We start from the raw sequence: 12,735 nt of genomic DNA on the forward strand, positions 1-12,735 counted from the left end.
GGGATATTGAGTTGTGTTAGGCTTTTCGATATTCGTATCGTTTATGGTTCAGATCGATCTATATTTGGATATGGGTACCAAAAAGACTAATATTTTTTCTACAAAATTTAACAATGATTTCTACCTATTAGAATACTCGATATCCGTGTCAAATTTGGTCCAAATCGGACCATATTTCGATATAGCTGTTATGGGGGCATAAATTATGCATTTTGTACCTAATTTTGATGAGAGGTGGCTTACATATATACCCGAGGCTGATATTGCGCCCATATAAACCGATCTCCCAATTTGACTTCTTGAGCACTTACAAGCCGCAATTTTTGTCCGATTTGACTGAAATTTTCCATGTAGTGTTAAGTTATGACTTTCAACAACTATGCCAAGTACGGTTCACATCGGTCCATAACCTGATATAGCTCCCATAGTAACCGATCTCTCAATTTGACTTCTTTAGCCCTTACAAGCCGCAATTTTTGTCCGATTTGGCTGAAAAATTGCAGGTACTGTTCTGTTATGACTTTCAAAAACTGTCCGTAGTACGGTCCAAATCGTCCTTTAATCTGATATGGCTCCCATATCAACCGATCTACCGATTTGACTTCTTGAGCCCTTATATCCGCAGTTTTTGTCCGATTTGGCTGAAATTTCGCAGGTAGTGTTCTGTTATGACTTTCAACAACTGTGCCAAGTACGGTTCACATCGGTCCATAACCTGATATAGCTCCCATAGTAACCGATCTCCCGATTTGACTTCCTGAGCCCTTACCACCTCAATTTTTGTCCGATTTGATTGAAATTTTGCACATAGTGTTTTGATATCACTTCGAACAACTGTGCCTAGTATGGTTCAAATCGGTTTATAACCTGATAAAGCTGCCATATAAACCGATCTTGGATCATGACTTCTTGAGCCACTAGAGGGCGCAATTCTCATCCGATTTGGCTAAAATTTTGCATGAGGTGTTTTGTTATGACTTCCAATAGCTGTGCTATGTATGGCGCAAATCGGTTCATAACCTGATATAGCTGCCATATAAGCCGATCTGGGATCTTGACTTCTTGAGCCTCTAGAGGGCGCAATTCTTATTCGATTTGGCTGAAATTTTGTACAACGGCCTCTCTCATGACCTTCAACATACGTGTTTAATATGATCTGAATCGATCAATAGCTTGATACAGCTCCCATATAAACCGATCTCCCGATTTTGCTTCTTGAGCCCCTACAAGGCGCAATTCTTATCCGAATATACTGAAATATTACACAATGACTTCTTCAATGTTCAGCATTTAATTCATATATGGTCCGAATCGGACTATAACTTGATATAGCTCCAACAACAATATCTCTTGCCAGCCTTGCCTTTAGAGTAAATTTTTTCCAGATCTAAGATTTATTTAAAAACAATCGACTTATTTGGACAACCATCATCAAATGCAGCCTCATTCACAACAACTGCGCCTCAAAATTCTTGAAACATCCTTACAAATGCATGCTATTGCATTAGTCCGTCTCTAAGCTGTGTTATAATCTCTGCCTATGACGTCTTAGTTCTCATATTTATCACTTCATAGAACTCAAATTGAGTCAAAGAAAGAGAGAAAGAAAGAAAAAATGCAAAAATCCATCGAAGCCATAGAGTTTTGCATCCAATAAAAATAATAATCATAAACAAATCCACTGCCGGCGAGTTGTTGTTGTTGTTGATTTTTCATAGAGTTTCAAACGATCAAAGCTAAGCGTTCGAAGGCGCACACGCTTCACATCATCATCTGTCCGTCCGTCCATACGTTCGCCGTTTGCTTGTATTATGCGCGCCCCGTTGGTGATAAGAAATGCCAACAATAGCAACGACAACAACATCCACACAATCGAGGGGGATTTGTTAGCGCGTGCCTTCGATCAAGTTTTTCTAGCAAACAATAAAACGCCTCAAACTATTCGGTATCGTTTACGATCGCTGCTGCTGCTGCTGCTTCTCGCTGCCTGCACACTGTTTGTGGAGATTCCATTTTATCCGCTTTTGTTTCCGTTGAATTCCAAATGTTTCATTAAAAGTTTCGCAGAAATGTCTATAACAAGTCACAAAGTAGAGCAGCGGCCTGCGAGAGAGGTAAGGAGAGATGAAGAAAATGTGATGAATATTCCACCTATTCCACCTCCCCTGCATAGAAGTGATTGTTGTTCAGTGACAGAGCACATTACAGACCTCTGTCATCACAGGGAGAGTGACAAAGCGTGAATTCTTTGTAAGCAAGCACCACACAAATCGTACCATCTTTTCGGATTGATAATTTCGAAAAAAAAAAAAACAGTTTCGTGAACTTAAAGATATCTCTTGTTGATACGGAATGAGTCAATCCATATGTAGGTCGTAAGACTAACATCAAAAATCTTTGTTGATAGGTTTACAAAAATTGCGAAATTTTTTCACAATCATCCAATCGAGGAATAGTAGGGGTGAAAATTCCGCCAGGCCGAATTTAGGGTACCAGCCACTATGGATTCTGATAAATATCTAACAAGTAAAAGGGTGCGAAGTTCGGCCGGGCCGAATCTTGGGAACCCACCATCATGGATTCTGATACATATTTATACAAAACTAGCCGAACCGGGCCCGCTCCGCTGCGCCTTTTTTAACTCTCTAATATCTTTTAGGGTGGGGACACTTCGCTCTGCGGCAATATCGGACAAAATGTAAAGCTGTAGTGATCCCCTCTTAATGCTGGCGAAATTTGCCATGCATGGTCATGTAAAAAATGCTCCCCAAAGAGGCACGCCATTCGGCTGGTGAAATTTGCCTTGCATGGTCATGTAAAAAATGCTCCCCAAAGAGGTGTCGCATTGCGGCACGCCATTCGGACTCGGCTATAAAAAAAGTCCCTTATCTTGGTGTTTAAACTTCAATCGGAAAGCTTTCATTGATGTGTGAGAAGTGTGCCCCTTCTCGGTTCCTGGCAGATTTTTACTCCCATATAGACATAGCCGGCTAATATGCCCATTTGGGGGTATTTGGGGGTGAGGTGACCTCCCACTACTTGGACTTAATTTTTTATGCCATATTTGTTATCTAGTGTCGAATAATTTTCATTTGACGCCCATAATGACATGAACATCGAATATATCTGTTTAGGGGAGTTTTTGGATTGGGGAGGCCCGCTGAGGTAGTTGGACCCAAATTTTGATACGATATTCGTTTTCTAGTCTCCAATACCTTGCATTTGATACCCATATTGTGCCTATCGGTCCATATTGAATTTTGGATGGCGTTGTTGGGGTAAGGGACCGCCCCCTCCGTTATCTAAAAATGATATAGACTATGTTTCCTTCCAGACAAACTTACACAATCTGTGAAAATTTTAAGAAAATCGGTTCAGCCGTTTTTGATTCTGCGGAACAAACAAAAAAAACTGAGTCTCATATGGTCATTATGGGTCATATGCCCATTTAAGGCGTTTTTGGGGGGTAGGGTGACAACCTATACTTCAATTTGATTTTGTATGCCAGATTTGTAATCTACTCCCGAATACCTTTCATTTGAGGCCCATATTGACATGAACGTCCAAAATGTCTTTTTGGGGGAATTTTGGGGTTGGGGCGGCCCGATGGGTACTAAGACTCAAATTTTAATACCATATTCGTCTTCTACTCTCCAATACCTTTCATTTGATACCTATATTGTTCCGATCGTTCCACTTTTGATTTTGGGTTGTGTTTTTGGCATAAGGGGGAGGGTCCGTCCCCCTTCCGATACCGAATAATTATATATGCCTATGTTCCCTTCCAGACCAACCTATACAATATACGAAAATTTCGAGAAAATCGGTTCTGCCATTTTTCAGTCTATACGGAACAAACAAACCGAGACCCATATATCCGTGATTGGCTAATGTGGCCATTTTGGCCGTTTTTGTGAGGGTGGGGTGTCAATACATCGACATGAGTTTGTATGCCAGATTCGTTATCTACTCCCGCATACTTTTCATTTGATACCCATATTGTCCTTATCGGTCCACTTTTGATTTTGGGTGGTGTTTTTGGGGTAACGATGGAGGGTCCGCCCCTTCCGTTATCAATAAATTCTAAAGCCTATTCCTACTTCTTTACCATATTCGTATTCTACTCCCAAATACCTTTCATTTGAGTCCCATATTGTCATGATCGTCAAATAAACCTATTTGAAGGGGTTTTGGGGCTGGGGCGGCCTCCCTGGTACTTGGACCCAACTTTTATTGTGAAGTTCGTACTCTACTCTTGAAAACCTTTCATTTGAATCGCATATTGTCCCGATCGCTCCACTTTTATTTTTGGCTAGTACTTTTAGGGTAAGGAGGAGGGTCCGCTCCCCACATCTATGTAAAGCGCTATCCAATAAAGACTTGAAAACCGTTACGTTAAGAGCGTTAATCATCTTCAGTGACGAAGCTCATTTGTGGTTTTATGAGTTCATTAAGCAAAATATGCGTTAATAGTCAGGCGAAACACATGTGCTTCACGAATAAACATTTTATCCACCAAAACTAACTGTTTAGTGGAGTTTGCATGACGGCGGCGTCATTGGGCCATACTTCTTCGTCGACGATGCCAATCGTCACGTTACCGGGAATGGACAACGCTAGCGCACCATGTTCACTGATTATTTTGGCCTGAATTGGAAGATATAAACCTGGATAACATGTGGTTTCAACAGGACGGTGCCACAAGCCACACAGCACACTTTACAAACAATCGATTTATTGAAGAGAAAGTTTATTGTTGCTATGTCCTTGCAAACATTTTCGATCGTCAAACAATCTTTTGTGAATCTTATAGATGTAGATGATCGCGAACGAGCTCGTCTAAGAGTCGTAGACGATTCCCCCGTCGTGAGGAGAGGTGTCCTCAAGATGAATCTTCTGTAAGAGTGCTCCGGGAGTTGCTAAGGAGTTAGTCAAAAGAGTCTTAGAAGATCTTAAAATCGCGCAAGAATCATGTGAACGAGTAACAAATGAGTATTTTAGAAGATTTAAAAAATACTCTTCTAATAGAGTTGCGCATTACTCGCCTGGACGAGTATCAAATAAGTGTTTCAAAATAATTACTAAATATTGTTTTTAAAGAAATGCTCGTAATTCGCATGGAAGAGGTGGTTAAGTTCGGCCGGGCCGGGTAGATATGTAAACTACCTTTCGTCAAAATCCGGTGAAAAATGCATACCTTATGCCCCATAGCAGCTTTATCGAAATATGTTCCGATTTGGACCAAATACTAATAAGTACAAGTCATTGTTCAATTGTGTATAACAAAATATTGGTCTTTTTAGTAGATATATCAAAATAAACCGATCTAAACCATATACGACATGGATGTCGCCAAGCCTAACATAAGTCACTGTGTCAAATTTCAGTGAAATCAGATTATAAATGCGCCTTTTATGGGGCCAAGACTTTCAATCGAGATGTCGGTCTACATGGCAACTATATCCAAATCCAGAAAAATGTCGAAGAGCCTAACACAACTCACTGTCCCAACTTTCGGCGAAATCGGACAATAAATGCGCCTTTTATGGCCCCAAAACCTTAAATCGAGAGATCGGTCTATATGGCAGCTATATCCAAATCTGGACCGATCTGAGCCAAATTGAAGAAGAATGTTGAAGCCCTAACACAACTCACTGTCCCAAATTTCGGCGACATCGGACAATAAATGCGCCTTTTATGGGGTCAAAACCTTAAATCGAGAGATCGGTCTATATGGCAGCTATATCCAAATCTGGACCGATCTGGGCCAAATTGAAGGGGGATGTCCAGGGGCCTAACACAACTCACTGTCCCAAATTTCAGCTAAATCGGATAATAAATGTGGATTTTATGGGTCTAAGACCCTAAATCGGAGGATCGGTATATATGGCAGCTATATCCAAAACTGAACTGATCTGGGTCAAATTGACAAAGGATTTTGAAAGCCCTAACACAACTCACTGTCCCAAATTTCAGCGATATCGGATAATAATTGTGGCTTTTATGGGTCTGAGACCCTAAATCGGCGGATCGGTCGATATGGGGGCTATATCTAGATATAGTCCGATTTGGCCCATCTTCGAACTTAACCTGATTATGGACAAAAAAAGAATCTGTGCAAAGTTTCAGCTCAATATCTCAATTTTTGAAGACTGTAGCGTGATTTCAACAGACAGACGGACAGACGGACGGACATGTCTAGATCGTCTTAGATTTTTCCGTTGATCAAGAATATATATACTTTATAGGGTCGGAATTGGATATTTCGATGTGTTGCAAACGGAATGACAAAATGAATATACCCCCATCCTTCGGTGGTGGGTATAAAAAGGGATATAGAAGGGCATAACACAACTTACTGTCCCAAATTTCAGCAAAATCGGTTAATTAATGTGGCTTTTACGGGTCTGAGACCCTAAATCGGCAGATCGGTCTATATGGGGGCTATATCTAGATATAGTCCGATTTGGCCCATCTTCGAACTTAACCTGCTTATGGACAAAAAAAAGACTCTGTGCAAAATTTCAGCTCAATATCTCTGTTTTTAAAGACTGTAGCGTGATTTCAACAGACAGACGGACATACATGTCTAGATCGTCTTAGATTTTTACGCTGATCAAGAATATATGTACTTTATAGGGTCGGAAACGGATAATTCGATGTGTCGCAAACAGAATGACGTTAAGAATATACCCCCATCCTTCGGTGATGGGTATAACAATCGCGAAATGTTAACTCAGGCGATTTATAAACAAATCTCCTGGACGATTATAACATAATGGGTTGCGCAATAATCGTCGCGAAGTGTAGCTAAAACTTTCGAACAAGCAATAGATTGGCCAATGATAACCTAGAAGGGTATTTCACGAGTCATAACGGAATGGGTTGTAAGAGATTCGCCGCGTAGGGGTTGCTTAAACTTCCGCACACACAACAGATTGTCCAATGATAACCTAGAAGAGTGTTTCACGATGCATACCGACGATTATAACGCAATTGGTTGTGAGAGAAGCGTCGCGAAGAGTTGCTCAAATGGACAAAAAAAAGACTCTTTGCGAAATTTCAGCTCAATATCTCTGTTTTTAAAGACTGTAGCGTGATTTCAACAGACAGACGGATGGACATGGCTAGATCGTCTTAGATTTTTACGCTGATCAAGAATATATATACTTTAAAGGGTCGAAAATGGATATTTCTATGTGTTGCAAACAGAATGACGTAAAGAATATACCCCCATACCTTCGGTGGTGGGTATAACAATCGCGAAATGTTAACTCAGGCGATTTACAAACAAATCTTCTGGACGATTATAACACAATGGGTTGCGTAATAATCGTCGCGAAGTGTAGCTAAAACTTTCGAACAAGCAATAGATTGTCCAATGATAACCTAGATGGGTATTTCACGAGTCATAACGCAATGGGCTGTATGAGATTCGCCGCGAAGGGGTTGCTTAAACTTCCGCACACACAACAGACTGTCCAATGATGTCCTAGAAGAGTGTTTCACGATGCATACCGACGATTATAACGCAATTGGTTATAAGAGAAGCGTCGCGAAGAGTTGCTCAAATATCCGCACACGCAATGGACTGCCCAGTGATATCTTAGAAGAGTGTTTCGCGACTCATACGGAAGAACAATTGCGAAAAAATCTTCCAGACGAGTGTTTTATTTATTCGTTGAAATGAGGTTTTCATGGAAATTACTGTCAAAATTTGTTTTTCATTGAAAATGTTGAGCAATTATTTCAATTGTGTTGAAAATCTATAGCAACATAAACCCCTACAATTGTTTTTTCTCTTCAGCATTTATTTGAGACTGAAAAATGTTTTTGGGTACTAATTTTGTTTCAAAAAAAAAAATGTATAATTTGCGCATTACCATTCGCATAGCTTAGTCACTAGCAGAATGTCTTGATGGCAAAGGGAGGGTGGGACAAAATTAATAACATTGTTGAGTTTAAGTAGCAGTTTTAAGTCGTGACTAATTAATTCAATATGGATATCCGTACTCTGGTTTTTAGTCAAAAAAGAATCAAAAATAAATCGCAAACCATTTGTTGTTGATGTGACAGTGCGACTGACGAGTAGACAGTCAAAAACTTGGAGTTACCACTTGACAAATCTTTCTTACTCTGGCTTCGGGGATGATGATAGCCATTAGTAGTGGTGCTTATGGCATTCTGGTGCTATAATGAATGTCTAATTTGCCAAATTCCAAAGCGATCATTAAGAAAGTTAAAAAAAAACCAACACACAAACACACCAACACACCATAAACAACAAAACAAGCGCCATTTTTAGAACAAACAAACAACATAAGCAACAACAACATCAGCTATGGTACACCTGACTGACACCACAAACATCCATCCAACCAGACCCACTTTTTAAAACGGGTGCTCCACGGACTGTGGCTTAAAACGAGTGTCGTAAAAAGTAAGAGCAGAGAAATGAATTACCCCATTAACACGGTAAACGAGTCTGTCATTGTCAGAACGTAGCACAGTGGTTACAAATGAAACAGCAATAAAAGTAAATGTTTTTTAAAAGAAGCAAAACAAATTATAATTAAATTTACTTAGAACATGAGAATTTAAAGTTGCTGGAATTTTTCAAGGAGAAATTTTCTTAAAAAGTATCCTCAAATTTAAACTTTATAGACAGTGTGGGCATTAATTGGGTACACAGAAAAAAAAGTCGCCAAAAAAGTTTTCAATTAAAAATTTTATCGAAATAAAATTGATTTCAGTTAAAAAATTAATTGATTCAGTAATATTTAATTAAATTTACAATTAAAAAACTAAATAATTCAATTAATTTTTTAATTGAATGTGTAAGTTTGTAATTTTTAATTAAAAAAATAATTGATTCAATCATGTTTTAAATCGCATCTTAAATATTTTTCAAATATGGTGCATACATATACATGGTGGATGAATAAAGGGAAAAAGTGTTCAAAGACCCATACATCCCACATTTCAACTAATCTCTGGCAATACCATAGCAGCCGGTTTTATGTGCCGTATTAACCCCATTGAGTCCTACATCGGCCAAGGGCTGTCGCCTCAGTGCACCACACACTGCTAAAACAACAATAACAACAAATCTACCCGAAACCCTAAATTTTTTGAAGAACCCCCGAGGGGGTGTTTTCTTTATACGGGTGCCCATGGATATTTGCTCAAAAACGCACCTCAAGTTCATTTTTCAGTAGGTAAACGTATGTCTTTATAGTAGTAGTAGTAGTAGTAGTATTCTTTATTAATTTCATTAATGTTTTCATATAAATATAGCAATATAAACATAGCATTCTAAAAGAATAAATTGAGTATATATTTTCTTGACATTGACCTTCGGTCGTCTGTCCATTATTAAAATATAGTGTATATACTAGAGATTTACGAGTTTGTTTTTCCTTTCTTTTATATATTAAATTCAGACAATAACTGGTTTCTATATAACATACAAGTTTTTAGATAACTGGCTAAACTTTTCCAGTGTATAACATTTCCATTGAGAATATTTATTAAATCAGATTCATTAATTATGGGCATTTGGAAGAACATTAATCGGAATTCTTTGAGAGCTGGGCATCGACCCAGGAAATGTTGAATGTTTTCTATTTCAACTGTATTACACATTGAACATATTGGATTTGAATTTGTTTGGAACCTGTTGGAATTTAATGAAAACATCCCACTTCGAGCTTTTAATATCCACATCAGTTCGTCCTGCATCAAGGGTTCGACAAAGTATAATCCCCCAAAAGTAGGTTGGAGCTTACTGTAGAAGCGGTGTGTATTATTTGCGTTTGAAAGTGCATCATTTGTTTTTGTTGCACGTATGTTTTGGAGGAGATTTTGAATGTTTTGTAACCAACATTGTTTTGACAGATTTGGCGTGAAAGCTTCTGTACTATTTTGCAGAGTTAAAGAATTTATATGCGTTTTCCAAAATATTTCGTGTCTCATCACTTTTTTGGCTAGTATTTTAGGTAGCCTATCATCTTTGTAATCATACAAAATTCTCGTTATATAGTTAAGATGGTTGTTCAAAGTGTATATATGCCCGTTTTCGACACCAGTCTCTAACATCATTATGTACGTTGGAGTAAAACTTGGCATTTTTAATACCTTCTTTAAAAAATATAGTGTCAGTTGGTCAACTTCATCAAAGTGAGAAAACCCCCATATTTGTGATCCATATGATTGTATAGACCTACTAATGGCCAAGAAGAGTTTCCATTTTGTTTTTATGGACACATTAGGTTTTGATAAGAAACAATTCCAAGTGGTGTTGATGCTATTTTTGGCTAATTGATTTCTCTCCTGTATTTGTTTCCGGAGTGAGAGTTTAGGTGTAAATGTCAACCCCAGGTAAGAATATTCCGATGTAATTGAGATCTCTGTTCCATTATACAGCCACTTTTCCTTACTCGAAAGCTTTCCTCCCTTCCGAAATACCATTATTTTTGATTTCTCCATGTTAACCTCCATGTTCCATATTTTGCAATATTCCTCCAGTTTTTGTATCATACGCTGCATCACGTCTATTTCGTCAGCTAGGATGACGATATCATCGGCATACATCAGAAGTCGAATATTTTGATCATCCACTGTGGTACCACCACCAATGTATTCATGTAGGTCATTGAGGTACAAAGCAAATAGGAGAGGAGATAATAAGCAGCCCTGTTTAACACCTGTGGTTGTATTAAAATCACTGGAGAGTTCCTGGCCTGTCCATACAGAAAAATTAGTTTCTTCATATATTTTTTCAATAAAGTTAACTACTTTTGTTGATACTCCTATGGTATGAAGTTTGTATATCATGGCTTTTCGAGATACTCGGTCAAACGCAGCTTTAAAATCTACGAAGAAAGCATAGGTTTTTTTGTTTTTGTGCCAGTTTAAGTGTATTATTGAGGATAAGTTGAACAAATTATCAACGGTAGAGTAATTTTTACGAAATCCAGCTTGATATTCATTTATTTTTCCATGTTTTTCTGACCAATTAGCCAGTCGATCTTTGACAATACCCATCATCACTTTTGGTAAGCAATTCATGAATGATATTCCACGGTAGTTATTGGGAAGAGTTTTGTCACCTTTTTTAAATATTGGGTAAATAATGCTTCTAACGAACGACTTGTCTACTTCTCCTTTTTCGAAAATAACGTTGCAAGTACATGTTATTTCTTGTAGCAATTCATCAGTTGCGTATTTATAAAATTCGTATGGCACACGATCTTCTCCTGGTGCTTTATTTAGCTTTGCTTTGCCTAAGGCCTTTTTAACTTCCATCAAACATATTTCCCTATCCAAGTCATCATCTCTCCAGTGTATATAGGCGTAATGAATATCTGGAAAATTTTTTGTGTGGGTTAGCAGTTGTTGGAAATAATTCTTTAAGTCCTCCGTTTTCACGGGTATGCTACCACACCTTTCTTCGTTTCTCAGCTCCCTAACGATCTTCCACCAATCATGAGAATCTTTCACCTCGTCTATCTTTCTTTCCAATCTGTTATTATATTGGGCTTTGGCATTTTCACAAATTTCTTTATACCGTTTGTTAAAGTATACATACTTTTCTCTATTTTCACGACTAGCGTACTTTCTAAATTTATCCAAATATTCAAAAGATTTTTTCCTTGCGTTAAAACATGTAACGTTGAACCATTTTTCACGACCTGAAAATGTCATTGTTGTCGTAGCTATAGATCGATGTGCTTCTTGTATTATTTCCGCTATTTCGGAGAATGAATAAGGGGAGAGTTGTCTGCGCGTTGTAAGGACTTTGTTTATTTCATTCTGGTATTCAAAATATTTGCGATTATCCCAGTTAAGCTTTGGTAACAGTGTATTGAGTTTTTCCGGTATATTTTCACTTCTATATATCATCGATAAAATTATTGGCATGTGATCTGACCAGATTTTATTCCCAACTGTAAATCTGTGTACTCTCGACAAAAGTTCTTGTGAGATCGCACATATATCATTGACCGACGTTCCAACTGTACTTACAAAGGTGAATTCTCCAATTTCATCGCCATTTGTCATTCCATTTGCAATTACCAGCCCGTGGTCATAACAAAGCTTCAAGAAGTCTCTTCCTCTTGAATTTATTTCCGCATCTTTTGATCTCCTTTCCTCAAGACCAGCATGAAATGTCTCCTTAAAAATTTCATCGATGTTTTTTTGCAATGATCCAATTCTCACGTTCAAGTCGCCAATTATTATGGGATTTTCAATGCTACATTCCCTGAGTATAGAGTCGATTTTTAAGAATTCTTCTTTCCAAGTTTGTAATCTCATGTACATTGGTATGATGTTAAATTTTAAGCCATTAATAATAATCTTTATTACGTTTATTCCTTGTTCAGTTGTATGTGTATGTTGAACCCCAAACTTTTTCAGATCCTTCCTTATTCCGATTAAACAACCACCAATTCCTCTTCCAAACCGTGAATTTCTTGCAGCATAGTGCCAAACTAATTCAAAATCGCCAAAGTATTTACTAAATTTTTCACATTTATCCGCGCAAATATGAGTTTCCAAGAGAAAAAATATATCAAAACTGTTTATATACTTAAAAAAGTCTACGTATAGCATTTTGTTTTCTAGCCCATGTACATTATATGACAAAATATTTAAAAAACGATCCTCAGTTACAGTTTGGCTTTTATCTACATTGCTTATACTTAGTTTTTTTGATTAATTTTGCTTAATAAG

The 12,735-nt window shown here is 37.8% G+C and overlaps 1 protein-coding gene across 1 annotated transcript; it reads right to left on the minus strand.

The window, feature by feature from the left end:
• Nucleotides 1–1,952: 1,952 nt before the first annotated feature.
• On the minus strand, nt 1,953–11,922 carry LOC131997758 (uncharacterized). The gene is made up of 5 exons (XM_059369280.1): nt 10,798–11,922; nt 10,629–10,742; nt 8,056–8,190; nt 7,884–8,014; nt 1,953–2,103 (listed from the first exon to the last, which is right to left on the minus strand). Exons 1-5 carry the CDS (start codon nt 11,920–11,922, stop codon nt 1,953–1,955), a joined length of 1,656 nt encoding a protein of 551 aa, XP_059225263.1.
• Nucleotides 11,923–12,735: the final 813 nt, after the last annotated feature.

This window comes from Stomoxys calcitrans, chromosome 1, assembly GCF_963082655.1.
Source record: "Stomoxys calcitrans chromosome 1, idStoCalc2.1, whole genome shotgun sequence".
Lineage (NCBI taxonomy): Eukaryota > Metazoa > Arthropoda > Insecta > Diptera > Muscidae > Stomoxys > Stomoxys calcitrans.

Excerpts from the sequence above, each read along its gene's own strand:
- LOC131997758 (XM_059369280.1), bottom strand. The coding sequence starts at position 11,922 with ATGCCAATAATTTTATCGATGATATATAGAAGTGAAAATATACCGGAA. Across the intron at positions 8,191-10,628 it reads ACATGAATACATTGGTGGTG|CACCAGAATGCCATAAGCAC; the intron begins GTACCACAGTGG and ends CATTCATTATAG. Across the intron at positions 2,104-7,883 it reads GTGACTAAGCTATGCGAATG|GCCGCTGCTCTACTTTGTGA; the intron begins GTAATGCGCAAA and ends CCTCTCTCGCAG.